General features: G+C 43.3%; 1 protein-coding gene across 1 annotated transcript in view; it reads right to left on the reverse strand.

Annotated features, from left to right (window-relative positions):
- The window catches only part of SLC9A9 (solute carrier family 9 member A9), a 2,762,771-nt gene that overhangs the window by 426,642 nt on the left and 2,308,451 nt on the right, over nucleotides 1-27,678 (reverse strand). The window contains exon 14 of the mRNA XM_078666429.1: nucleotides 18,090-18,169. Coding sequence (XP_078522555.1) covers nucleotides 18,090-18,169 — 80 coding nt within the window. The remainder of the gene's footprint in view (nucleotides 1-18,089; nucleotides 18,170-27,678) is intronic.

The raw sequence follows: 27,678 nt of genomic DNA on the forward strand, positions 1-27,678 counted from the left end.
TGGTGCGAGTGTTCCGACAGACATGGTACAATCCACGGTTTCATGCGGTAGCAGAAGCTGTGTGTCAGAGAAGTGTTACGTGTCAACAAATGAATGTCGGAAAGAGGACTGCAGTTACCATGCGTCACACTGGGAGGTCAAGAGGGCCCTTCAACAGAATGCAATTGGATTTCGTTGAGATGCCTAGGTGCAATCACTTGAGGTACATCTTGGTAGTGGTGTATGTGTTTTCAAGGTGGGTGGAGGCATACCCGACCCGCAGTTGCGACACACTTACAGTAGCTAAGCTGTTGTTGAAGGAGCTTGTCCTTCGATTCGGGATTCCGACCTTCTTTGGAATCGGACAGAGGAACGCATTTTCATAGTGAAATCATGAAGATGCTTTGCACAGCACTGAATATTGATCAGAGACTCCATTGTAGTTATCGTCCAGAGGCTTCTGGAATAGTGGAGCAGATCAATGGGACTCTGAAAGCCCGATTGGCGAAAGTGTGCTCATCTACGTCCCTGAAGTGGCCGGATGCTTTGCTCTTGGTGCTGATGAGTATGCGCAGTACCACTGACAGGAGAACAGGTCTTTCCCCTCATGAAGTGCTGATGGGAATAGTTATGAGGTTGCCAGCGGTGCCAGCAGCGGCCCGATTAATATCACAGATGATCTGATCCTCGATTATTGTAAAGGACTCGCTGATGTCGTCCATTCTGTGTCTCATCAGGTGCAGGCTGCTGTGGTTCCGGCATCCAGTGATCTCTGTCACGACCTGAGTCCGGGGGACTGGGTGTTGGTTCGGAAGCACGTGCAAAAGAGCTGCTTGGATGTTCGGTGGAGAGGCCCTTACCAAGTCATCCTAGTCATGAACACTGCTGTGAAGTGTGGAGGGCTGCCGAACTGGATACATGCTTACCATATCCATCGAGTTTCAGCACCATTGGAAGAAACAGCTCCTCTCCCGAACGAAAATCCAGCTGATGTGGCAGGGCCACATGAGGGAACAAGCCAAGCTGTGAGGATGTCTGATGCAGCTGGTTGCTCACTAGACCAAGCTGAGGAAGGTCACAATGGCAACGACTCCGAAATGTACTCAGAAAGGGGAAGTTGCTGTGAAAGTGGTCCAGAGTCAAACTCAGCTGAAGAAAGTCGTGAGCAGGGTGAGCAATAAGAAGGTGCGAGAGCCAGCAGAGCAGAGGAACAGTAGCCGGAGAGACAAAGGCGACTGAACTTGAGACTGGTTTCTGAAAGAGAACTTGCTCCTGTGTCTGAGGAATCTGAATTGGACGAAGGTGAAGAAGGGAAAGCTCATGGCGGTCTAAGGAGATCAAGAAGAACGAGAATGCCTTACCGGAGGTACCCGACTCCTGAGTGGACGTACCTTGTGACTGATGCCAGGAGTACTGAGATCAGGAGGGTGAGGGCAGTGACAGTGATCAGTACCAGTCCGAACGTCAAGTTGGATGTGCTGTTGTTAGTGCCAGGACTTGAAATTGAAGGTGTATTGACCATCACAGTCCTGAATCCACCGATATTGAGCAGAATTCGCCACCCGATTTTGAGTAGACTGATCTTTCCTACGTTTGGTCCTAAATACCATCTCATGAATCTATTGTTCTTCGTCTTCAACTTTTGGAATATGTCCTAGAGGAGGTTGGAACACATCTTATTGTGGATGAATGAGACTTTCTGTAAATAAATGGAGTTTGACAGTCTAGGTCCGAGTGGAAGAAGAAGATATTTAGGGGCTTCTCATAGAGGACGGAGAAGGGTTAGGGTTGTCTTTGAAAAACTGTAAATAAGGAACTTAAAATTCAAAGGGGACTTACAGCTTTCTAAGGTGTGGTTCGAATCGGTTCGAGCAACTGAAGTTGTTGAGAAGAGACTGTGAAAATTGTTGCTGAACAAGGAAAGCTGCAAATTGTCTTGAGACCATGGAGGCTGGAAACCCGAATCGTAGAGCTAGGTACATTGTAGGCACACTTGTAGGAGGAGAGATACTCTTCATTATCCTAGTAGTTGTAGTTTCGTATTTAGTACCACATGAGCAGACAGTGGAGGTAGAGGGAACACCTACACCTACTACTCCTAGCGAAAAAGAGGTCAAAATAGGAGACGAAGGAGCTTTGCTACTAGAGGAGAGTCGTAGGTTACATGCAGATCTGGCTAGAGGCAATTTCAAACTTAATGCGTATGCGAAGTTGTTGTATGAGTACATTGAGGCCATGGATGCGAAAGATTGTAGTGTGTGTATGCAATTGCCTGCTGCTGTAGATGAGGGTATTAGATACCATCACCTTCCATTGACTTATGGAATTTCATGCAGTTTGCTGCTTAGCATTTTCTTTTCAAATTATCATGCTGTACTTCCTAAAGTACCTGCCTACAAGCATTTGAACAAGCATGATTATTACAAATCAAAAGTCAGGCTTGGGACGTATTTTATTCCGACTCAAGAGTTGGATACGTCTTATTCTCATCACCATAATCTGACATGTTTGTTGTCAGATACAGAGAAGAAATTCATAGAACAAGTAGAAGATAGGTACCGGAAACAAAAGCAGTTGCGAGATTCAGGACAGGGTAAAATGGATTGGACAGATGAAGAAAAGCTGCACAAGTCAAAGGGAAGTTATGGTCCAATAGCTCTAGATGAAGTGCAGAAAGGGAAGTTGTGCATTCATAGACCACAGACAGACTATGAGAATGTGTACGTGGGTCATACCACATGTGAGCATACTTTCACTTTGGAGTTTTATTCAAAGGACTTTTTGTTTGCGGGAGGAATACATATGAGCTACTGCCTGAGAAATGGTATGGAACATGTTATTTAGCAATCATTTTTCCCAAGATCTACCATACGGAAGATTTTGAACTTTTAGAGGGAGGACAGCATGCGAGAGTGAAGCGAGGTGAAAGTGCAGGAGCCATAGTTGGAGACATTTTTGGAGCAATGATACCGACTTTGGGAGTGATCTTGAATGATGTGAAAATTAGAAGATTGGCGACTATGGTGGATGAATTGTCAATGAATACAGCTAAGTCATTGGTGTTGGTTGAAGGTGAGATGTTATCGATAAGAACTATGGTTTTACAGAATCGTCTTGCTTTAGACGTCCTTCTAGTGAAAGAGGGCGGAGTCTGTAAACTTTTGACGGTCCAAGAATGCTGTACTTATATACAGACAACAGCAAAGATCTCGAGAAAAAGATAAGCAACATTACTGCGATCCATAGTAAAATTGAGGATCTGACAGAGGAAACTGTGGGAAAAGGTTGGCAAAGGATTTGGCAAAGTAGGGAATTGGCTTGCAAACCTTGGAAAGGGTGTTCTTGGTTTTGTGTTGAAACCCCTTAATATTGTTGTGGCATGTGTGATTGGATTGTGGGGTTTGGTTCAAGCTTACAAATGGTACAGATCAAGCAGACTGGAGAGATCGTTGAGAGTGCAAGAGAGACCAATAGAGAGACTGCAGGACAGTCAATATTGGAATTAAGAACATGGAGTTGCTCAAGAGAGGGAACGTGGCAACCAGCTCTGTTTAACTCGTTTCTTTCCTTAAGGGTGGAAACTGAGAGAGCGCCATGTTACTTTAAAAAATTGTAGGGGTGCATTACAATCGCCTGTAGTCAGCACCTGCATATTTAGAGGACATACTAATGTGCGCTTTTAGAAATGTAACAGTAGGCTGGGGATTAGTGCAATATGTACAAGAGTATTCATAGCGTCTGCAGATTAATGTAGAGCCTTAACAGGAGTGTGATGCTTTATATAACATAGAAATGTTATTAAACGTGTGTATTGCTAGATTAGTAAACATGCCATATTGAGAGTTGCACGTGTAGGAGACAGAATGTGACACTTTAACATGGAAAAGAACTTACGTTTAGAGTTGAAATGTAATGTTGTTTTTGTAATGGAATAAAGTGCATTGCTTCTAATGTAGAATCATTTAGAAATGCATTTAAACGTGTAAAGGCCTGGGACATAGAGAAGCCAGTAGAGGCCTAACTGTGATTTCTTTACTTAGCTTTGGTTATCCTTGTGAAATAATTTCTTGCTGGGAAGGGTGCTGTTCTCAGAAAATATTGAATTGCAACTTTGAATGCGCACAAGATTGGTTCTCATGCATTTCAGTTGCAGGTGCAAGGCCACTGACCTCGTTAGGTAGAAAGATCCATTGTTTAGAAGTTAGGCCGGTCTGAGTGAGGACAAGTAACTGCCAGAGGAATGTCCATCTGCAACATTTGGAGGAGAAGGTGCCTGGGATCCAAGGACACCTCAACGGACGCTGGATGGAAGAATGCCATGCTGGAAAAATCCGAAAACCTATACTTGCCCAGAGGGGTGTGCCTTGGGGCGTACCTATGATTTTACGAGTTTTGTATTAGGGACAGTACCCGAGGGTGGAGAGCAGATTTTGTTAGGAGGTTGTCAGAGCAGGATGTAGGCAATCCTAGATAGCACTTGAGGGAACTTAGGGCAGAGTGGGGTGTAGGAAGGAGCATCTTAGAACGAGCTCAGTAGTTTAGGCTACTTACTTAAGAAACGTGAATGCACTTCTTAGGAAGTCTTCACGGCTGATACCTTTACTCTTGCTTGGAGGGAATAGTTAAGTAGGGCTGTGACCTTAGTGCTGGTGTAGGGGCAGATCAACCTTTTCCTTTTCTTTTTGTAAATGCAGTCCAGACTTCAAGTAGGGACAGTATTTGAATGCCTGATGTTTCTTGAATTAACTTTGTTTTTCATTCTGAGTCGTCAGACTCCTTCGTGGATTATGTTTGTATTAGTGCCAGCTTACCTTTTGAACCTCTTGCTGAGGTGTCTGTATGTCCAATTATTTTTGGCTTTGTAATAAATTCTTAAACTTCAGTTTGTGGTCAGTTATTATTTAATTTGGATGTGATTGCGGATTTACAAAACTTAATTATGAATTTGGAAACCTCCCCTCTACACTTCTTAGCAGACAAAAAGGTTCAGTCTACCGGTCGGGGATTCTGGAGAATTGATAAGGTAAAAATCTAGATAAGAATCCCAGCTCCTTCACACCCTTGATCAAAAGAAAGATGATTTGCATAAAAGCATGGGTTTTTGCGTTGGAACCATACCAGACAAGCCCACGCCATTGAGGAAAGCTGCGTAGCCGCCCATTAGCCTGGAAATGAGATCATAGCACTTCCGCTGGAGGCGAGGTCAAATACATACACTCCTGTGAGGGCCCGGTGAGGCGAGTTACCTACATAAATATCAGCAAATGAGCACACAGACCCCTTGCCTCTTTCATATTCAGCGTGAGCGCTGCCTACAGCTGCTGCAATGAGGAAAGGACACGGTGTCACTGAAGCAAAGATCTGGCGGCTAATGTTTCCTTCCCTGGGGTACGGGGAAAAACACATCTTTAAACAAAGATGTGACTCGTTCTGTGCAGAAACAGTCATGACAGGCAGGTGGAGATAAGTGGGTTAAAAATATCATGGTCTGCAGAGACTCAGGACGTATATTTATTTCCTGGGCAATTCAGTGTGAAAACATGAATTATTTCATACATAACTTTCCACAGCAGCCACATTCCACATCTAATCCTCGGGATGACTAACCCCCTTTTAAGGGAATATTTTCGAAAAAAATGTAAGAAGGGTTTACTTCTTTTTAAACACAGCTCGACAGAACACCACTGCTGATAGAATAGTGCAGTATATGTGTTGTGCGTCCCAATAAGTGGTATCCTGCGGCGATCGTGTAATGGAAATGGAAGAAAAATGCACCCACCGTCTGTCAACGTATCTTTCGGTCTTCATACTCATGCGAAGTTTATTGTGTGGAGGTTTAGCAAAGAAAAATTAACTCACTATCATTCTTCTTCGTCTTAGCATTTATTTATTCGTTTTGAGTTGGAAGTCACCTCTAAGTGGGCTTGTAGGAGCTGCATAGAGGTGAATGGAGCCCTGTCCACCCTCTTTGGAGAACTCAGTAAAAGACAAGAGGCATCAAGAAGTTAACAGTGGGGGTGCTTTAAAGCATCAATGTGTAAGTGGAGAAGCATGCAGGAATCCTAAGTAGAACTTCAGTTCAAGGCCGGCTTTAGGTCGGTGCGACCGGTGCAGCCGCACCTGGCGCTCTCTTAGGTGGAGGGCGCTGTGTTTCAAAATAACTTATGGGTTTAAAAAGCAGTTGATCCTCGTTGGTGTTCCATCAGTTTTCATGCAACAATAAAAATGTCAATTTAACTCTGGTGATTAATGTTACTGCTGGTGAGCGTTCAGAATTCTGTCTAGCTGCAGTTTTTACTCAACATAAAGTAGCGCAGAGGGTTAATGTGCCTGCTGCAAAGAACATGTGCCATGCAGATCACAAAAGTGAGTGTGAGTGAGCGCTTTAAAAAAAAGGTAAATGTATATCAGAGAGGTGCAATGGAGAGGTGAGGGGCACTGTTGGAGAGTGGTAGTAAAGGATTCATGGAGAGAGAGGTAAGAGGGGGCGCCAAAAAAAATGACTGTTGCACCAGGCGCCACCAACGCTAAACCTGCCCCTGCTTAAGTTTATTGTAAACAAAATGGAAGGCCACATCCAGAGCTGGCTGCTCCAAGGAAGCTCTGCTCCAACTGACTTCCATGGAACAGAGCCCCACGGCACGCCAGCAGTGAACATGGTCTAGCCGGTGAGCAATAAAGAACAACATTCGAAGAATGACATACATTCAGGGTAAGTACTACTCTTTTGGTTCATCCCCTTCCACCTCACAAAATATAATAACAGAATGTAAGTTGTTAATGAATGCACTGGGCCCAACAAGCCAACGTGCTGGTTGATATTGGTGGGCGAGGATGTGGCACTAAGACCAGAGCTGCTGACTCGGGAGCTGGGGAACCAGGTTCGAGCCTTGGTGTCAGCTCAACATCCTGTGAATGTGGGCAAATCACATAAACTCCCAAGGCTAAAAAACTAAAATGAATGTATCCTAGAGTAATGTAACTGATGCACATGTAAAGCGTTCCAACCCGTTCAGGTCGAATTTGCACTAGTGGAGAGGTGTGGCTCACTGGTTAGAGGCGGCAGACCTGTAAGCAGAGAACGGCCCGGGACCAGGATTCAATTCCCGACGCGGCAGGGTCTTGGACCAGGGTCAACGGACTCGATAATTCTCGCCTCAGTGCCTACTCTAACCAGGGAACACACTCAGTAACTCTGGGCATTAAGCTTGCCTCATCTCTACAACGGCCCCCCACAGACGCCGGGGATGCCTGGTTTCACCCTGGAGATACCCAGAAAGGGACCATCTCACAGGGAAAACCAGGACGGGTTCCCCAGCGGTCTACAGCGCCAGGACACTCGGGTAGAGTAACAGTGCGCTTTACAAGTATCCCACATTTACATTTACTATATAAAATTGCACAAAAAAAGCACTTGCTTGTCTTAGGCATTTGACTGATCAGCAATATTCAATGACCAGAGAAAAAAAACAGTCCGAATATAAAGTACAGAAAAGAAATATCATCTGACATATATAAAGTGGCCTATACATTGGTTACAAAAATAGTGTGCCATTTGATTTTCTATGATTACCTAGAATGGGGCAATATTTTTTGTAGACAAAACATTCTTACAGCAAGATTCTGGTACCACGCCATATGAAGACGTGTGTTTTTAGTCCCTTGCTGAATTAGAAGTTACATTCTATTCTCAGTTGATCACTGATTGCCTTGCATAGTGATGCTCAGTGCAAATGCAAGGACCTTCTGCAATCAGAACTAGCCATGTTGCTATTTTGTTTGAAGCCTGACATGTTGCTCTTTAATGAGGTCACTGTAAGTGGTATTTCTGTGGCCTTGCCTGGAAATCCACACTGCAAGCATCAAGACATATGAGCTAGAAGGAAGTGTACATTTGTTTTAGTTCAATGTCAAAACCTGCATTTAATTTGCGCTTCTTGACCAGTGTTGGTGCATGCCCGGATGTAAAACGCATATGTGATGGTTTACATTGGCCTCGGAGCAGGAATTCACTCTTATGATCATTAAAAGAGAGCCTTAAGTTTAAAGCAAAAATTTTATTGAGCAATAAAAGAGCATAAGGAAGTATATAAATACATTACAATATAATAAATGCTGAGTAACTATATATGCTATAGAAGAAGAAAGAGTAGAGAAGGGAAGAAAAGCAGGAAAGAGAGGGAAGAAACATAAAAGAAAGAAGAGAAACAAGATGGGAACGAAACGGTTAATTATATGCAATAAAAACGATTACAAGTATAAAGTCTCTTATAACATTTGTAAAAATGTATAGAAGAATATAAATACATGGTACAGCAAAATAACGAAAAATGCATATTCATGGTGGTTTAGGAACTTCTTCAGTACGCGGGGAATGTAAAGGGAGACCTTGGGCAGAACGATCCAAAAAATTTGTAACAGGCATCCATAGTAAGTCTCTTTTAATAGCAAGAGTAACAGGGTAAACATAAGCTCTGTCTAATCTGTGATTGTAGCATACTGCATACCACCAGGCCTGAAAGGAAATTTTGAAATTAAAAGAGAGCCTTATTAGCAGCATCCAATACTGTATTCTTCTTCCAACTTGAAGCAGATCTTTGTTTTGTCCATGTAGCTGTGTCGGCCACCTAGCATAGTGGTCTAGGGCACTATGTAGGATGGAAGTTTATGGAAGAACAGTGAACTAAGAGGAACTCGACAGATGACAGAGGGGATTTTTTAAACATCTAAGTTTAACTAGACGGTGCAATTGTTGGTTAGAGGGTGCAAACCAGGAAATACATTATGTACAATGACAGTGGTAACAATCACAAATACGGGGCAGTGCATGCCTGGTGAAGAAGTGTTTCTCCTTGAAGTTAAGCAGAGGGATTTTGGTTCCACAGTATGGCAAAGTAGGGTGTTCGTCTCCAAGTGAGCCTAAAATGTTAACCATACCAAGTTCCAAATATTTTTCACTAAAGGCGTATCTCGAGATTGGCGTGTATTTAGCCAAATATTTGGGATTCGTTTCCGATTTTACTGTGAGTTTGAGATATCAAGAACATCACCTGTAAATAGGGGTGGATGGAGTTGTGTGGCACGTCATAAGTTGAACCTTTGGCATTGTAAATGTTGTCTGTTGACATGGAGATTTAAGATGATAGATGTTTTCTAACTTCTGTTTCCTGAGCCACAGACTGTTTCTCTGGAGAATTGCCTGAAATTACTATTTTTCTCAATCACAAGCCAAGGGTGGGACTAGTCTTGCTGTCAGGTCCTCGTGATACAGGATGAATAGATTGGGGCAGATTTTCTCAAACCAGTCCCCATACTGCATATAGCAAGTGAGTGCACTTGACCTCCGTGAAGTGGGTGCGGAGGGTCTCTCCCCAAGAAATGTTTGAAAAAAATTGCAAATGTTATTTGCTTTACAACACATTTTACATTACTGAACCGTGTCCAATAATTCAGTGTATCGATAGAGTTTGGAGACTGAGTTGCATGTCACAATGAATGAATGGATAGTTGAATGGTGAAGAGTGAGTGCATGAATTTATTCAAGAATCGTTGACTATGAATATACTTTTAGCCACGTGCTGCAAATGGCCTCAATTCACTGCACAAAGGTAGGTGTTTCAGTTTTAATTTGAGCTTTAGCATTTTAAATTATCATTCTCCCCAATCACTGCCAACAACAATCCTTATGAAACAATCGTAGCCTGGATGTATTTAACACAGTGCACTGATTTAAGAATTAAATACAAAGCTTTATGCTTTGATCTATAATAGAAGAGAGTCTAAGATAACCATGCAGTTAATGAATTGCACACACCCGAATCCTAGTGGGGCTTCAGCACTGAATGTGCCACCCACATGAGTAGCCCTGCAACCATGTCTCAGGCTTGCCACTGCAGACCCTGTGTGTGCACTGTCGACCTTGTAAATTCACCTACTTGTCAGACCCAAACCTTACCTTTTACTACATTGAAGGCTCCCCTAAGGTAGGCCCTAGGTAGCCCCATGGGAAGAGTGCAGTGTATTTAAAAAGGTAGGACATTTGCTTTTAGGTTTTATATGCTGTGATAGGGTCACACTGCTAAATTACTTTTTCATTACAGCAAGGCCTACATTTCCCATAGGTTAGCATTGAAGCAGCCTTGTAGCACTTTACAAGTGTAACCTAACTGAGAGCAGATAGAAAATTGGAGTTTGGTGTCTCTGGACTCCCAATTTAAAAACACATCTATTAGTGAAGTTGGTTTTTAAATTTCAGGTCTGAAAATGGCACTTTTATAAAGTTGCCATTTTCTTGCTTTACCATTCTGTGCCTTTGCCTGTGCCTAGAATACACGTACGTCTGGGTTGGATTAAAGTTGAGCTTTGTGAATCCACTCTAGACAGTCAACTCAAAGGGAGCTGAGGTGTGTCCTGCACAACCTGGTAGCCCATCAACAGGCTGATGAGCATTCCAGAGCTAGAGTGGTGGGAGGAGCTGACACTTGACCATGAATAGGTTTGTACCTATCCCCTCACAAAGAGCTGCCTATCCCCCTGTAGTGTGCCTGTAGTTAGGGCCTGGAGGGGCAGGTTCTTGTGCACTACAAAGACCTATCTTTGAAGTCTCACTACTTCAAAGTGAGTGGATGCTGCCCATATCTTCCCAGAGAACTGTTGTCCAGGCGTTGGTCGTTTCCCGCCTGGATTACGGTAATGTTCTCTATCTCGGAGCCGACGTAGCAACAACCAAAATTCTTCAAGTGGTGCAAAATGCGTCTGCCCGTCTCCTCCGTAATGTCCCAAGAAGGACTTCTGCTGCCTACGCCTTGTGCGATCTCCACTGGCTCAGAGTTCCGAGTCACATTAAATTTAAAGCCTTGTGTTATCTGTTTAAGATCAGGCAAGGCTCGGCGCCTAAATATTTGCAGAGTTTGGTGCAACCCTATAAACCTCACCGTATGCTGAGATCATCCGAGAATGGTGATTTCATCATTCCAAGGTTTAAGCTAGTAAAAAATGGGTGGTCGGTCTTTTTCCCACCTGGGCCCTAAGCTCTGGTGACTTTAAAGTTGGAGACAAACATGCTTCGTTTACGGAAGGGACTCAAAACTTTGCTTTTTGAGTGTTCTGTCTGATGTATCAGTTCCATCTTTATTACCTGCTTTTCTTTCTCGAGTCTATCCCTAGCGCCGGGAAATCCACTGTGGGTAGCTGTGCGCGTTATAAGTTTAAATAAATAAATAAATAAATAAATAAAGGCTAAAGTACTGGACCTCTGACACCATATACTCAGCAAACTTCTGAACTGAGGACATTCTCCCTGGAAGAAGAGCTGTTGTGCTGCCAGGAGGGACTGCCACTCTGTTGCCTGCTTTGCTGAGCTGGCCTGCTGCTTCTTAGCTGGGAGGGAGATTACTCGACTTTAGTCTCATCCAGCTTTCTTAATGTTCTCCAAAGGCTTAACTGAACTTGCATCTGGTGCCGAAGACTCAGGTAATCAAATACTTCACCTGCATCCTGCAACAAGCATCTGGGCTCCATTGCTATGAATCCTGACCTGCCAAGTGGTCCCAAACCTAGTCGTGGGTCCTTGGAGGTGAATATGGTGAAGCAACCATGAAATCGATGCCGAGCATCAGTTGGAACCGGTGCCATTCTGTGAAATTGGTGTATCGCTGCTGCCTGCACCGAACCGTGGACTCCACTTGCCGGGTTGCAGCCTGAACTTCAACCCAGTCCTGACCTTGCTGCAGCGCCTCCAAAATGGATCTCAACACTGCGCCACTAACGTCTGTCAGCCAGTCCCGACTCCACCACTTCCCTGGCCCTGAGTGACTCCCGATCGAGGCATTGCCTTGGGCCCAGCGGTTTGAATTTGACACAGAGGAATCAATGGCCTACGTTCTCGACATCGATGCCACCTCTACACCGCATCGTCTTCCGGAACCTAGGTCTCACACCCGCAACCAACGCATCACCTCCTCCGTGGGATGCATCATCCCAGAGCGGCAAAAGCTTCAATGACCCTGCACCGCCTTAAGGAACCGGCGCCTCACCTGCAACTTCGACACCTCAACTCCACTGCAAGACGCTGCATTTTGGTTTCCGAAGCCATGTCTTTGATTTCCAATGGCATATCTCTGGTTTTCGACGCCCCCAAGGTACTGACGTATGACCAGATAGCACCAGTGGGAGCTATGGACTTCTAAGCACTGCATTTTTTATGTAATCTTTAAAAATTAATATCTTGACTTTTGTATGTTGAATTCTTATCATGTTGGTCTTGTTTTACTCAGATTAATATTGGCTTTATTTCTAAAACTGGTGTGGAGTACTTTTGTCGTGTTTTCACTGTGTTGTGTGTTTGTACACAAATACTTTACACATTGCCTCATTAGTTTAGCCTGAGTGCTCCGTGACAAGCTACCAGAGGGTGAGCACGGGTAAACCTTTAGTGTGTAATACACTTACCCTGACTAGAGTGTGGGTCCCTACTTGGACAGGTGCATACTTCTGCCAACTACAGACCCCATTTCTAAAATATACTAAACTAATATGCATTGCAAAGATCACAATATAAAGAAATACAGTGTTTTTCATTTTGAAGAGGTTTTATCATGGATATAACAGACTCTCTGAGTCAAGGAAAAGCAAACACCTCACCCGCTTCTCCCTAAAGCCCTCAAGGTCAGGGTTGCTGATTATGAACCTGCAGGAGACAGGAACTACCAAAATGCAAAAACAAATGGTTTTGGAGTGACACTTAAAGATTATTAGTTTTGCATTGTTTATTTTTAAAGTACTGCGCACAGGAAATATGACCACCACCCCAGGAACAAAACTGGCCTCCATCAGCAGTGAAACCAGCCTCTACCCTACCAGGCACCGGGAGAAAGCTCAATGACCAGTAGTGCCTGGGTTTGGACAGTTGCAACAGTAGTGGCTTCTTCTCCACAAGCAGGAGTAAATAATCAGTGGACCATGAAAATGCATCTTGGCAGATGTCATTTTACATAAAGATGAGGCGTTTAGGTATCATGCCTTTGATCAGGATCAGTGCTTAATCTGAGCCAGTGGTTTCTGGTGCTCTGCACCAGCACTTAATTGTCAGCATTAGCTCTAGCGACAGACACCACATGGTGGCGCTTTCTGCCTAATTTTCAGATTGGGCGAACAAAGCCAACACAAGGAGATGATGGACAGAGCGCTGAAACTTTTCAGACACTCATCAGCCAGGCTAGCTTGTTTCCGTCCATCATTTCATTGTGTTTGCTTTGTTCGCCCTAAGTTGGGAGGGTATGCCCAGACGTGGGTCCCTTGCTCACTTTGCCACTGGATTCAAGCTAGCCTGGCTGATAGAGTTGTTAGCCCGAAACTGGTCCCAGGATGCTTGTTTCCAGTCCAGGGAAGACATGGCTTGGCAGTTTGTGCTGGACTGTTCCCATGAGGCACAGGGTAAAAACTGATTTGCATATAGCTGTGTCTGAGCTGGGGTGGCGAAGTGAGCTAAAGAACGATGATGGATTCAACCGAGATCTGTGACTGGGGGAGAGTGTCTAAAAAGTTTCAGCACTCTGTCCATCATTTTCATTGAGTTTGCTCAGTATAAGGTTAAGCAGCAATATCTAAGAGGATGGACATCATTCTTTTAACTTTCAATGAGCTGATACTTTCCATGCAGAATCGGAGAAACCATCGGAGTTCTGTAGGACTTGCAGTTGGCAATGATCACCATCAAACTCTCTCAGCAGAACTGGGAAATACTAACCTCACAAATCAGCAACTGCCTAACAGTGGAAGTCAGTAACGTTGCACTGTACGTAACACCTCAAGCATGCTTGTGCTCATCTTACTCCCATAGCCTAATTTTTAGGTTTCGCCTGTCGAAAGCTGCGCACCGCGCAGCTTTTCGGCGCAGGCGAAATCCTATGTGTACAGTATGTGTGTGTTGTCCCGCCCCTCTGTTCCATTGGCTAGCTCCATAAATGGAGGCTAGCCATTGGAACAGAGATCTGTCCGTCAATGCCGAAGCAGATTCGTGGGCGTTCCCGCGATTTTTACTCATCCTGCCCCTTTGCGATCGTCATGCGGCGGTGGGCGGTGTTTTTTTTTTTTTTTTAAAGCTTTGTTTTCGCCACACTTCCAAAATGTCGTTTTCAGGGGTGGGTTGCACGATGTCCCGCTGTCCGTTCCCGCCCCCCCTCCCGCTGTCCATGTGCCCGTTCCAGCCCCCCCTCCCGCTGTGCGTGTGCCCGTTCCCGCCCCCCTCCCGCTGTCCGTTCCTGCCCCCCCTCCCGCTGTCCGTGTGCCCGTAGGTGCTTGTTCTTATTCTTATCCTGGCCTCTTCTCGTTTCCCTTTTGCATTTTCGAATACTCCTCCTCTCCTCGCGTGCAGTCCTGTGAATTATTTCTTCCTTTCCTCGCCCACTACATTTTCAACTTGTAATTATTACTTTTTCCTCAGTGTTTTTAAAAAAATATTTTCTTTGTTTTTAATTCACCGTATATGTTTGCCTTAGAATAGCGAGCCGTCCCCCAGTTTAGTTACGTCACTACCTTAAGGGCTACAAATGATCTTCTGCGGTATAGCGCCCTGACACTGTTTTGGGCTTGTTCGCGCTTTTTAAAAACGTAGTACATTAAACAAATCTATATGCACGGGGTGAACACGCCTTAGGAAAGATTGAGGGCTTTCTTCGTGGCATGTTTCTCTTTGAGTGGATTCCATTTTATGTGGGGCTTTTGGCAAAGCCCGGCGACGGGTCCATTTTGGGTATTCAAGATCTCGAGTGCTGGCCAGCGCGCTTCCTTAGCAGGTTTATGGATTGCCCTCTGTGATTTAAAATCTTAACTGGTGTATTTCCACTGCTTCGGAAACATGTACCCTGCTGACTGCGTTTTCCACAGCTCTGGCGACATCCTCTTGGACGCTATATACCCAACAATAAATAAACGGTGGCCTGCTGTGACTGCCAGTGAAGTTGTGGTGACAGACTTGGAATATGCGACATGACTTTTGTGCGTGCCTTCCCAGCCATCAAATCTCAAAAGCTTCGGCCAGATTTTACGTTCTGCAAAGCGTTTTGTATAACTGAAATCAAGCAGCCAGGATTAGCGCATTGAAGTAATCCCCGCGCTCGAGACAGCCCCACCCCCTCGCCGTCAGAGGGGATATAAATCTGGGTGCTTACAAAGGCCTCCTGTGGCGCTCTGGGATGTGTATGCAAGGAGGCATGTTAGTATAGGTATGCATGAAAATAACAAATCTCGCCCATGTTGCGTTTCCCGCCACCTAACTAGACTCGTATGGGACCTATTGACTAATGTTTGTCTGGGCAGACTGGCCGCTTACTGGGGTGAATGAGTGAGTTGGGTTGTAGCGTCACTAGTTACAGAACTATGAAATTACATGCACTATTATTGCAAGTGCAGTGTTAAAATATATATATTTTTTTATTCTGAAACGTACATTCGTGCAAGGAAGATGGATTGAAAGACATTGCCACTTTGATCAGGCCCATAGAATTTAGTTCTTCAACAAAGTGCAGTGAGCTTTTATATGATATATCTGGTGCTCTACTGCAGGCACGATGTGCTCTTGTTGGACCAAAGGCCTGTTTTCTCAAACATGAGCAATTTAGTATTATAATCGGACTAAGCTCGTAGATTTGTCAAAAGTACGGAGTCTGGTGATACTCCACTCCATTAAACACACATGCATCCGGAGTCTAGTTAACATCCATTTTGCACAACTGCTAATTTGTGTGGTGCTGCCTAACCCCTACTTAATGATGTTAGAACCCAGGTATCAGCAAACAGTTGTTTATTGAAGGGTTACTAGTCAGATGCAAGTTGGCCTCATTTCTGATGAGAATACTTTGAATTTTGTAGAGGACTTCTGCAGAACGAGGTATTATTAATAATTAGAGTTGGCAATGCACTCGCCTCAGTCATTTGGTAATCTTCTGAACTCGTGTCTCATCTAGCAGACTGGTTGGACCGTATTTCTTCAGACTGTTTGCGAGAGATTAAGCTATTGGCATTGTAAATGGCAATGCCATTTATTTATCTGTTTTAAAACCAACACATAAATAAAAAAAATTGTCATTTACAATGCCAATAGCTCTAACTTTTACAAAGGCGAAACCGTTGCATTGTAAATGCTTGTTTGTACTGGCTTCACCTACTTGCCTATGGATTGGAATAATCGAACAATATAAATTTCAAGCAAATACAATGCCCACACACCACTATGACTAGCCAATGAGGAGCACTCCCAAGACTGATTTACGTATATCTGGTGTCTACTTAAAGCGGCAGAGTGGGTGAAAAACAATTATCTGGAATACGGCCCAGGTTACTGCTGGTTCTGAAATTAATTCTATCAGTCCTTCCATCACTCTGTCATTTTTTCCAGTCAACAAGGAAAAAATAACAACAAGGATACCCATACTGACAAAAAACAGACAATGAACTTATGGGACATAAAAGAAATATAGCAAAATATCAAACAAATGCAGATAACAGAACAAATCCAAACAATTTACCCAAGCAAAGAACATGTAGTAAAGCTCTAAACTGTGGTCCAAATGTTTTGGACGATTGATTGGTCCACAAACTACAGCAAGCATCCCTGAGCCTCTGCTGCAGATTAGGCACTTGTTAGCAGTTCGCAGACTCAAAAATGAGAGTCTCACATACCCCTAAAGTTTGGAAAAGATAACAAATTACAAACAAGCCTTGGCAATGCCGATAGGTCTGCTTTTTAAGAAGCGTTGTATGGTAATGTGAAGTATTACAAGTACATAGTATGGGAATAGATATGTATTTGTGTCGAAATAGAGAACTGTAAAATAAAATTGGTGGAGGTTAAATGGTCAGGTGACATTTGCACTATCAAGCTAGGCGTAAAAGGACATGTAGGTTAATGACTGCCCCCCCTCCCATCTGTTCTGCTGCCAGAGAAAACCAACATAAACTATCTAGTTATCTAAGGCATTTTAATAGCATTCCAATGTCACATGCGTACCCCTGAAAGTTCAAGCTTAGGCAGCTGGATAAATAAACAAAAGGATCTCAGCTGCGGGAAGAACAAGCACTTTTTTGCGGAAGCACACAACTTCTGCCCTATCAAAACATGTACTCCTGGCTCCCAACATGAGGGCGAAGCCATAGTCCCTCTATAGTGATGCTCACATAATTGACTGGTGAAAAATGTGCTGTGAAGCCAGACCATAAAAAGCAATACAGATCTCATTCTAGTCAGCACTTGTGGGAGTGTAAGCATTAGCAAACAGAAGGTGGATGAGTCAAAATGTGTTTAATATCAAGAGCTCGATACTGAGCATAGTGGGGAAAAAGGTAAGTGCCAAATGCAATGTACAACATTCTCACACACACAACAAGAGTGATTATTCCATGCAAAATGGAATAAAACAACAACAAATAGCGATCTGTAAAAGATACCAAATAGCCATTTAAATTGTTCTTGATCCGCAACATTGTTACGTTTTATTTGACCTTATGTGCTCTGAAATTATCAAGACTCATACTGCACTGAAAACAAGTTTACAGACACGAAAGTACATCATCTTCATATTTAGAAGTCATTTGTACCCATTACGTTTTTCATAGCTGTTTCATTCCATAAAACTATAATTCCAAGCCGCTCACGCATGTGCGGCAGAGTGCGTTGCTCAAAGCACAGAAGGCAACCATCTCCAAAGCCCTCCTTACATGAAGGGTGGTATTGGTGGGGGGTATTTGTATTTACATGGGGTGGTAAATACCCCACCCAAGTCTGCCCAACTTATAATGAGTGCTGCGGGAACACATTGTGGTTGGGTCCAAACTGGGGTGGCGTAGTGAGCAAAAGAACGATGGATTCAATCCAGGTCTCTTGACTGGGGGTGAATGTTTGATTCATTCAGCATTCCGTCCATCATTTGTTGCCGCAACACAACTTGCAATGAGGGCCTACGCACCAGTGGTGGCCACATCGACTTAAAAAAAAATAATAAGCACACATCTTGCTTTTCTATTTGGGCACACATCATCAAGATATATGGCCAGGTATTAACACTTACGTTTCCGTATCGACCAGTTATGCTTACAAAAAGAGGGAAGGATACTTGTGGTCAAATCCATACCAGATCCTAAAAAGCCAGGCACTTTCCGCCTTGGTGGAGCTTCTGCTGGTGCTCTCTGGGCCCTGTAAACATGAGAAAACAGTGTTTTAACGTAACACGCGCATCATTTAAAATATACAATACTCGACTGAAATTAAGTCACTGTCAAAGGAAGCATTTAAGCATATTTTATGTCTTCGTATAGAAAGCGGATGAGCATACCTTCCCTAACACCCGCAATCCTCCCTCCATCTGTCCCCAGGGACGTGTAACAAGTTTATTTTAAGACACTTTAAAAAGTCATACAATCTACTAGCTTGTTATATCTGTGCTTGGTATGGCATTATTCTGACACTATAGCTATTTGTTAAGTCTTCTTTTAGGCACCGCATAACTTACTTGTTAGAAGCTGATTGTCTATTCGGTTTGAATTTAGATTAGTGAATTAATGCAAAAGGAGTGTTAGCACCTGCCACCCGGGTACTTGTAATCTGGCTCGGGCGCAACCCTTTCGAGGGATTAGATGACTTGGTATTTTGATCTATGATATTTTAAAGTGGTGCTTTTGTGTACTTTTTTAATCACATATATAATAAAACAACAAAAATGCATATGTTCATACTTGAGAGTGCTCAACAGTAGGAGCCAGTAAACTTTTTGGGGTTTTAGTGTTTATTTATAATTTATTAGAAGAAATTGAACTTCAGTATGAATGATGAACACAAATGGATGGCGATTGTGGTAAATACGGTCAATGGTGAGGGCTACAAAAATATATTATTTTGTTGTCTTTCTTTCCAAGGTGCATAACTCATAATTATGAGGTAAATACTGCACCTGGCGCTATTGGTATTTACATAGTGCACTATTACTTCGCAAAATATTGGGTAACTTGTAACGGTGGATTAGTGGACTAGACAAGGGATATGTTGTCACATGAGCTCGCTATTAGTAAGTAGCTCATTCTATTGTGTAGTGCTCATATGGCAAAGCTAGTGGTCTTGCCATGCCTATGGCTGAATAAGTTATGGAAGGCCTGAAGAAGGCCACTCTAGTGGACCAGTTAGCTAATGACTTGGGAGCTGATTTGCATCGTGGTGGTATGGTGAATGATTTATGAGATGATGAGTAGAAAAGGACTGCATTTACTGCAGGGTTCAATGAGGTGAGGTTAATATAAGTGTTAAAGAGAATGCCAAGATTCCGAGCAGAGGATGGGGCGATGCTGGGGTTGGGAGGGTAGTAAATAGTGTGAGGCATTGTTTTAGAGGATAAGGAAACGTGTTTAACAGCCTTTCCTATATTGGATTATAACTGTCTGTTAGCAATCGCCGGCAGAGTAAAAAGCGGTTCACCTAAAATCCCCGCCCCACTTAGGATTCTTAAACAAGCAACAGAGACAGTTGGCCCTGTCATTCTAGACATGGTCAATTCTTCCATCTCATCCGGAGTGGTCCCCCCTCCTGGAAAAAAGCCATGGTGAGATCCCTTTTGAAGAAACCTAATTTAGACCCTGATTGCTTGGCTAACTATCATCCGATTTCCCTCCTCCCGAGAACCAGCAGAATTCTGCAGAAATACGTAAAATTACACTATCTGCCTACTTAGAATCCAACCATCTCCTCCACCCAACCCAAACAGGAGTTCGCCCTGGTCATGGCACAGAGACAGTACTTTTAGCTGTCCTAGAAGAATCAAGGAAAATTCTCGACTCTGGAGGATCATCTGCTGTGATCCTTCTGGACTTTTTTTTATATAGCGCGAACTAGAACCGAACCGAATCAGTTATCAGAGCGCTTTACATAGCACCAGTTACGTTACATGAGGACACACTTTCATTTTTTTAGGCACGGGGAGATTAAGTGATTTGCCCAGAATCACAGGGGGTTTTGGCGTCGTTACCGAGACTCGAACCCAGATCCCCAGGTCCGAGGTCGAGCGCCGTAGCCGTTAGGCCAACCCCTCTCCCCTTGAGTGCGGCCTTTGATACGGTAAACCACCGTATCCTGATTGACCGTCTTAGAAACTTGGGTGTGTCTGGAACAGCGTTAACTTGGCTGAGGTCATTCCTGGAGGGGCGATCCTTTCAGGTATTTGAGTGCGAAACCATCTCTAAGCCCTGGCCCCTTTTTTGTGGAGTTCCACAGGGCTCTTCTTTTAGCCCAACGCTTTTCAACGCCTATATGGCACCACTGGCAGAGATCATACAGCCTTATGGAGTGAACATCATGACATACGCTGATGATACACAACTAGTGGTGTCACTCAACCATCTTGATTCATCCACACTTTGCCTCCATACCTGCCTTGAAGAAGTGGCTAAATGGATGAACTATTCCTATCTTAAATTGAAAGGGGACAAGACAGAGCTTATGATTCTTGGTAACCCATCGCTATTCAGACCAATTGAGATGTGCCAGACCATAATGGGATCAGCACCCGTTCCCAAATCAAATATAAAGAGTTTGGGCTTCTGGCTGGACTCAGATCTCACACTTAAAGTCCAAGCCAGAAAGGTAGTTGCTGCCTGTTTTGGCATGCTCAAAATGCTACGTAAAGTACTTCCTCTACTTCCTTTTCAAGCTAGGAAAACTGTAGTGCAAGCTCTTATTTTATCTCGCTTGGACTTCAACAATGCACTATATTTGGGTGCCCCAGAGGCAGTACTTTCCAAGCTTCAAATGATTCAGAACTGTGCAGGGGAAACAACCTTTACAACGCAATTTTTACAACGCACCATTACAACGCATGCAATTACAACGCAACCATTACAACGCATGACACTACAACGCACACCACTACAACACATGTTATTACAACTCAGTCATTACAACGCATACCATTACAACGCATAACATTACCATCCAACACTTACCCTACTGTTGCACCCCCTGGAGTTAGAATAGTAATTTTTACCCCTGCACTATCCAACACTTACCCTACTGTTGCACCCCCTGGAGTTAGAATAGTAATTTTTACCCCTACACTATCCAACACTTACCCTACTGTTGCACCCCCTGGAGTTAGAATAGTAATGTTTACCCCTACACTATCCAACACTTACCAAACATGCAATGTAATGTTATGCGTTGTAATGTTATGCGTTGTAAAGGTATTATGCGTTGTAATGGAATGCGTTGTAAATGTAGTTTTTAAAATTTCGTTGTAATGGCATGCATTGTAATGGAATGCGTTGTAATGGATGTTGCGTTGTAAAGGTATGCGTTGTAAAAGTGTGCGTTGTAACGTCTTACATCCCTGTGCAGCAAGAACCCTTATGGGTACGCCATATCGACAGTCAGCCAAGCCAGCCATGAAAGCTTTACATTGGTTGCCACTTCGGGAGAGAGTCCAACTCAAAGCTCTCTGTATCACCCACAGATTGCTTGGAGGGAAGGGACCCAAGATCATCTCCCCTTTAGTCAAATTATACCGTCCTAATAGGCCTTTACGATCGGGTGAACTGCAACTGGTCTTTGTCCTAAGGATCAAAAGAGCCAGAAGCGGAGGTCGGCTTTTCTCTTATAATCCTGCCAAGCTTTGGAACTCTCTTCCTTTTCAGCTGCGAAAGAAACTAACCATATGACCTTTCGCAAGCTGTTGAAAACCTGGCTCTTCCATAGATAGATCTCAAAAAGCTTCTGTCATTTTAGCGCTGGGATGCCCATGGGTAGCCATGCGCTTTATAAATGTCACTTCTATTCTATTCTATTCTTGGCTTTTGTGATGGTTGGGAGCAGTGCTTAATTTGAGCCAGTGGTTTCCGTGCTCAGCACCGGCACTTAACTGTCAACATCTGCACTTGACAGTCTGCCACATGGTGGCGCTGTTTGTCTAATATAGAGACGAACAAAATAACAGTTGTTTATTAATTCAATATACCTTAAAAATGGCTAATACCTACTTTCCAAGCCATTATTATAACTTTGTGGGCCTTGAATATTCTGAATTGTTAAACTTGGAGGTGTGTGATACTTAGTAGAGCAATATACAGGTGCAAGTTGCAGCGGCCTCTTGACTTGGGCTCCTGCAATTAGTTTTTCACAAATTAAGCACGGTTTGGGAGGTAGACTATCTTGACATCAGTGAGACAAGAAGTGTTTTTCTTTAGTATATTGTGGGTCGCTGAGTGCAAGGAGAAGAATCTTAGGACTGCTACTAGGTAAAATGTGATATATGAAGCCCAATAAAGGGTTGCAGGCTACTTAAATGCGTGGTTTAGTGGATGAATAAAAGGGAGCAAAATACTGACTCTCATGGCACCCTAGAGGAAGGGATCTGTTTGGGGTCATCAGGAAACATACTGCAGGGGTCTGTTTGGTCCTTATTACTGGTCTATGCTACTGATCATGAGTGGCTGAAGAAGCAGAGTGGGCATCCAGAAAAGACTTATGTAAGTGATACCAAGACTGTACCATAATTAACCAGTCAGTCAGCCAGTGCCTAGACACCCTTATCAACATGTTTAGTGAGCCATCCATGCCTTGCATTGAATGGCCGGTCTTATGTGATGTGGAGAAGTGTGGCTCAATGGTTAGAGCGGCAGACCCTGATGCAGAGGTCTAGCCCGGGACCAGGGTTCAATTCCCCGCCTCGGCGGGTCTTGGGCTCAAAATTCCACGGACCTGATCATTCTCGCCTCGGTGCCTATTCTAATCATGGAGTCGCACTCTGCAACTGTGGGCAATAGCTTGCTTAATCTCCACAACGGCCCCCTCAACGCTAAGGATGCCTGGCCTCCACCTTGGGGGTACCCAGGATTGGACACCTCACAGGGAAAGCCAGGATGGGTTCCACAGCGGTATTCGTACAAGCGCCTTGAGACCCTTGCGGGTGAGTAGTGCGCTATACAAGTATCAATTTACATTTACATGGAATCATATTGTAATGGAAAAGACAGTTGTTTTCTGATATTTCAGACACATAAAAAAACTGTGGTTGTGCAGTGTATTATAATAGGCATATGGCATACATATTGCAGCCACCATTTTTAAAATGTGCATTAAGTGAAAGCATTGCAGGGCAACAAAATATTTTTCTTAAATTCAACAGAGCAATCATGTATTTATGAAATTGTGAATTCTGGATTAATTGTGCTGTGGAGGCCAAATGGACAGAAAATCCCTAGGAACCCTGTCAAATAGGGAGACTGGATGCAAACCTGAAGCTGTTCTAGATTGCTTATGGTCCAACAGTCTAGAATAGTGTATACTGGACGTCAAAGCAGAGTTCCCAAAGTCAGAATTCTGGGTAGCTTTTTTACTTCATAATTCTTTCTAACTCCCAACTTCAATCTGACCGTGTTCGCCCCAGGGTTGGCCTCAGTTGGTCCCTTGGCCCTATCTTCTTTATCATGATTTTTTACTACACACAATGATTTTCATTCAAATTATATTTTCAGTCAGTCAGTCAAAACAAACTTTATTTGGTTTGTTACAACCATAAAAGTACAATTTACCTCTTATCCTAATAAAAAACAACAAAAACATACCACGGCGGTATCACAAAACATATTACTTCTCGATATACATATAGTCTGACTTTCATTTTTAAAATCGAAGTATTATAACAGTTACATTATTAAAATCACAAATTATATTTTACGTTGCTTCATATAGAATACTTAATTTTTCTTGATTGACTCCCTCTTGAACCATTTATCCTACTTCAGAGTTTTTTTGGTCTTTAGTTCTTCAATTTATATTATCATTAATATGACATTGTCTGGGCCTTTAAGTTGTTTTTGTTGATAATTGCATTACTATGTGCTGAATTGTTTACACCGCAAATCTCACAGACACTTCCCTAAAGGTTAGCTGTATTGCTTATGCTAAGCTACCAACGAGAGCCAAGAATGTTTTTTGTGAAACGTGGCTATTGCTTGTCGGTCCCTCAGTGAGGGTAGTATCAGAGCTCAGTCATAGCTCACATCATGATTGTGAATCTCACACATATCTTGCCACTCAGACTTCCTTTCACTGTGGCTGCAACATGTCTCTCTCATCAGCCTTCATAAACATGGGATGACCAAGGACCGCCTACTCAGATGCAACTATGTATGAGCTTTAAATGTCATCGACATTCACTGATGAATTAATAGTGCCACAGTCTCAAACTAAGACTGATGAACAAAAATAATCCTTCGATGCTTTAATACAACAATACGGAAAAATACTGTTCAATGAAACAAATACACAAAATAACAACAATACGTAAGAACAAGTGCTACAGAGCAAAATAGTGATTAAACATTGCAAATAAAAACGTGTCCTAGTTAATAACGATTGCTATTTAAAATTCACTCAAATTTCTAGCCTATAAATTGCAAAAGCCAACAGCAGAATCATATATTTAAATGTTTTCTATTGCACTATATTTGAAGGACACCGGAGGAAATAATACCGTGAGCGCCAAATGAAATAAGGAGTGGAGGCGCGATGAATACCGACACAGCCCTGCCAAGTGCCACGCATCTCGGGTTAAATTAACGCATATTACGTTAAAACACTGTTTAACTGCAATTTCCTTGCCTCTTCACATGGGTTGGGAATTGTCAAGCAAATGTGTGGCACTTGGCAGGGCTGCAGCACAACCAGTAAAGCTGATCGTGGAAAAAGTGCCCTTCCTTTAGCTGCTGGCAGGTCAGGATTGGCTTAGTGCTTGACTAATGTCGCATTCAGAGGGTCGCTCTGCCCTCCTTGGACTGCGCTGAAGGCCCTCCTCTTCCGAGCACAATGATTACTAGGCCTGCAGGCAGTGACCCACGTGGTTGATCGGACAGAGACTCCTGCAATGCCCCATCAGTTAAGATATAGACAATTGGGTAGATTTTCACAAATTTGGTGCTGGTTAGCTTCACAAGCGATGCTAACCAGCACAAAATGTTTTTTTCAAAATTTACTTTCAAGTACCCTAAATGTAGCGCGAAGCATTGCTTTGCGTTACCACCATGGTGGCATTACATGGGTGGTAAATGGGCCTTTCCATTCAACCACCCATGCCTTTTGGCGCAAAACCCTATCTACAAACAATTGTAGACAGGGTTTAGTGCCAAAAGTTAATGCCACTTCAAAGGAGGCCTTAACAGGAGAGATGTTCATATTTCTCCTTTCTTTTCCGACTTTGCATGCATGCTGCACTGTGCAGCACACAAAGTGGGACAAGCTTTAAAACTTGTCTATGCATGGCATTTTGTATAGGAAGGGCTCCCTTCCTATACAAAACCTATGCTAGAATCACGCACAACCCTAACTGCTACGGCGCTAAGGTGTGTGCGTGGTGCTTCGCAGCTGAAATTAGCGCCGGCACTAGGGAGAGGGGAGGACAGAGCTATATCCCTGAAGAGATGGCGCTCTCCAGCTTCCTCCCTGTCACTCAATGCAGCACAGCCTTTTTGGGTGCTGCGCTGCATTGTCTGTATTTTAGGGAAATCTACCCCTTTGTCTGTTGTCATAGCCACGGATCCTGACTCTTCCAGGTGGAGGAGCTGCGAGGGGTGCAGCTGAGACTCCACTGCGTGGAATTCCTCCAATGCGATCACCCATGACCTGTGATTGGCTCTGACCCTGCAAGGTAAAAGGAACTACTTTAGTGCAATGAAAAGCAGGAGGGAGCACAACTGTGAATGGCTGGTAGCTTCAAGAATGGCATGATCATCATGATAGCACTGCCTCCTTCTTTTGTCTCAAATGTGTTGGAATGTTCCTCAAAGCAGAGCGTGACACCCATAGGCATATCCGTCTCATGAACCACCACCATTGACGTGCATTTAGGGACTCAGCAGCACGCCTTTCAAGGGGAAAGAAAAACTATGGGCCAGATGTATCAATATTGGGAATGGCGATTACCTAATTGTGATTCTCTGCAAATCACAATGAGAAAATTGCTATTCCTAATGTATGAAACTCATAGAGTTTCATTTAGCGATCACTAGTGTGTCACAAATCGACCTCCCTCATAAATATTAATGAGGTAGGTCACAATTCGCAACCCGTTAGGAATCGCTAAAATCACTGGGGTGGTGGCCTGCTGGTGTCAGCAGACCACTATGACTGTGATTGTTTTTAAATAAAGCAATTTTTTTTAATGCATCCCGTTTTTATTAAAGGAAAACAGGATGCTTTTTAAAAAGAAAAATGAAAAGTGTTCTTTCAGTTTTTTAAGAGTAAACAGTGGTCCCGGGACCACTGCATGCTCCTAAAAAATGTTTTTACAAACATTCACAAAGAGGAATGGGTCCCTTGGGGACCCCTTCCCGTTTTCAAATGAGTTACCACCTACGTGAAGTAGGTGATACAATGCAAATGTTTAGCAACCACATTTCGGTCGCTAAACATTCTTACATACCACTACAGTTCACTATTAGGAAGGCACGCCCCTTCCTAATATCGAATCGGTATGTATTAACAATACCAAATTGCGATTTGAATCGCAATTTGGGAATGATAGATAGAAAAATTCATTTTTCATGTTGCAAACAGTCCAATTGTGTGAGTCAGGCTGTTTGCAACCGGAAAACTGCTTGATACTTCTGGCCCTATGTGTCTTAAAATTGTTGTTGAAAGAAGTCAGAACTACCTACCTATTGTCATACGACATGGGTCACTGAGGAACTACACTTTTTGATTTTGCATTAGGTTTAAACAATGATGGACCATGTTATAAAGCTGGATTTGGGAAGAACTGGATCTTTAAGTAACTTACATGATGTGTCCAGGCCTATATGTGCTCCTTATTCTTACAATATGAGTGCCTGTTTCAGGTGAATTTGTTGTAATGTTAACTACTTGAGCAAGATTTTGAGAGATGCTTTTCAATTTGATACGTTTATACTTCGATCCAGTGGGTGGCTGTCACGGCTGTCATAGATTACAGTCTGGGACTACTCCACATTTCTACAGTCGTAAAGGATTTTTGAAGTGACTAGCAGGGGCGTAGCTTCAGGGGGGTGTTTGGGCTGTTACACCCCCCTAATAAATGTCTTTTTTGATAAATGGGTACAGGTGCTTTCGGTTGGGTATGGTGAGGTGTCGGTTGGAATTCACCAGGAATTTTAACACACACAGACTAAAAACACACCTACACTTTTCCTCCTCTCTTTGTTTGATAAGAGAATGAAAGAAATGTTCGCTATTTCACAAAATAATATTTTTTTTCTTACTAAGTACCCCTACCAAGCCACATCACTGTTCCTTTCCACTGCCTCTTAAGCCCCTCTTATGCCCCCTGCTTGTGGTAAGTTAATGTTTAACATTATGGGATATCTTGGATTTTGTGCCATGTTTGCATCACAAAAGTGAAGCCATCCACTCAAAATCTTTTTTTCCCAATTTACTTTCCAGCACAAAACTTGGTGGGAATTCCCTTGAAAGTAATGCAAAGCAGTGCAAAGAGCCTTGTAAAACACCTATACAGCGTGTCTTGACAAGTTCAAATCTGCCCATATTTGCAAATGTGGGACACTTTTTCAAGTGTCTGATTTGCTAATAGGGGACAGTTTCGTTTTTCTGCCTGCGCTTATTTTCTGTCATATTACAATACTAGCGAGTTGGGGGGAAGGGAGATGTTTCCTCACTGGTCTGGCTGGCAGACA

Source organism: Lissotriton helveticus, chromosome 11 (genome assembly GCF_964261635.1).
Source record: "Lissotriton helveticus chromosome 11, aLisHel1.1, whole genome shotgun sequence".
NCBI classification, from domain to species: Eukaryota; Metazoa; Chordata; class Amphibia; order Caudata; family Salamandridae; genus Lissotriton; species Lissotriton helveticus.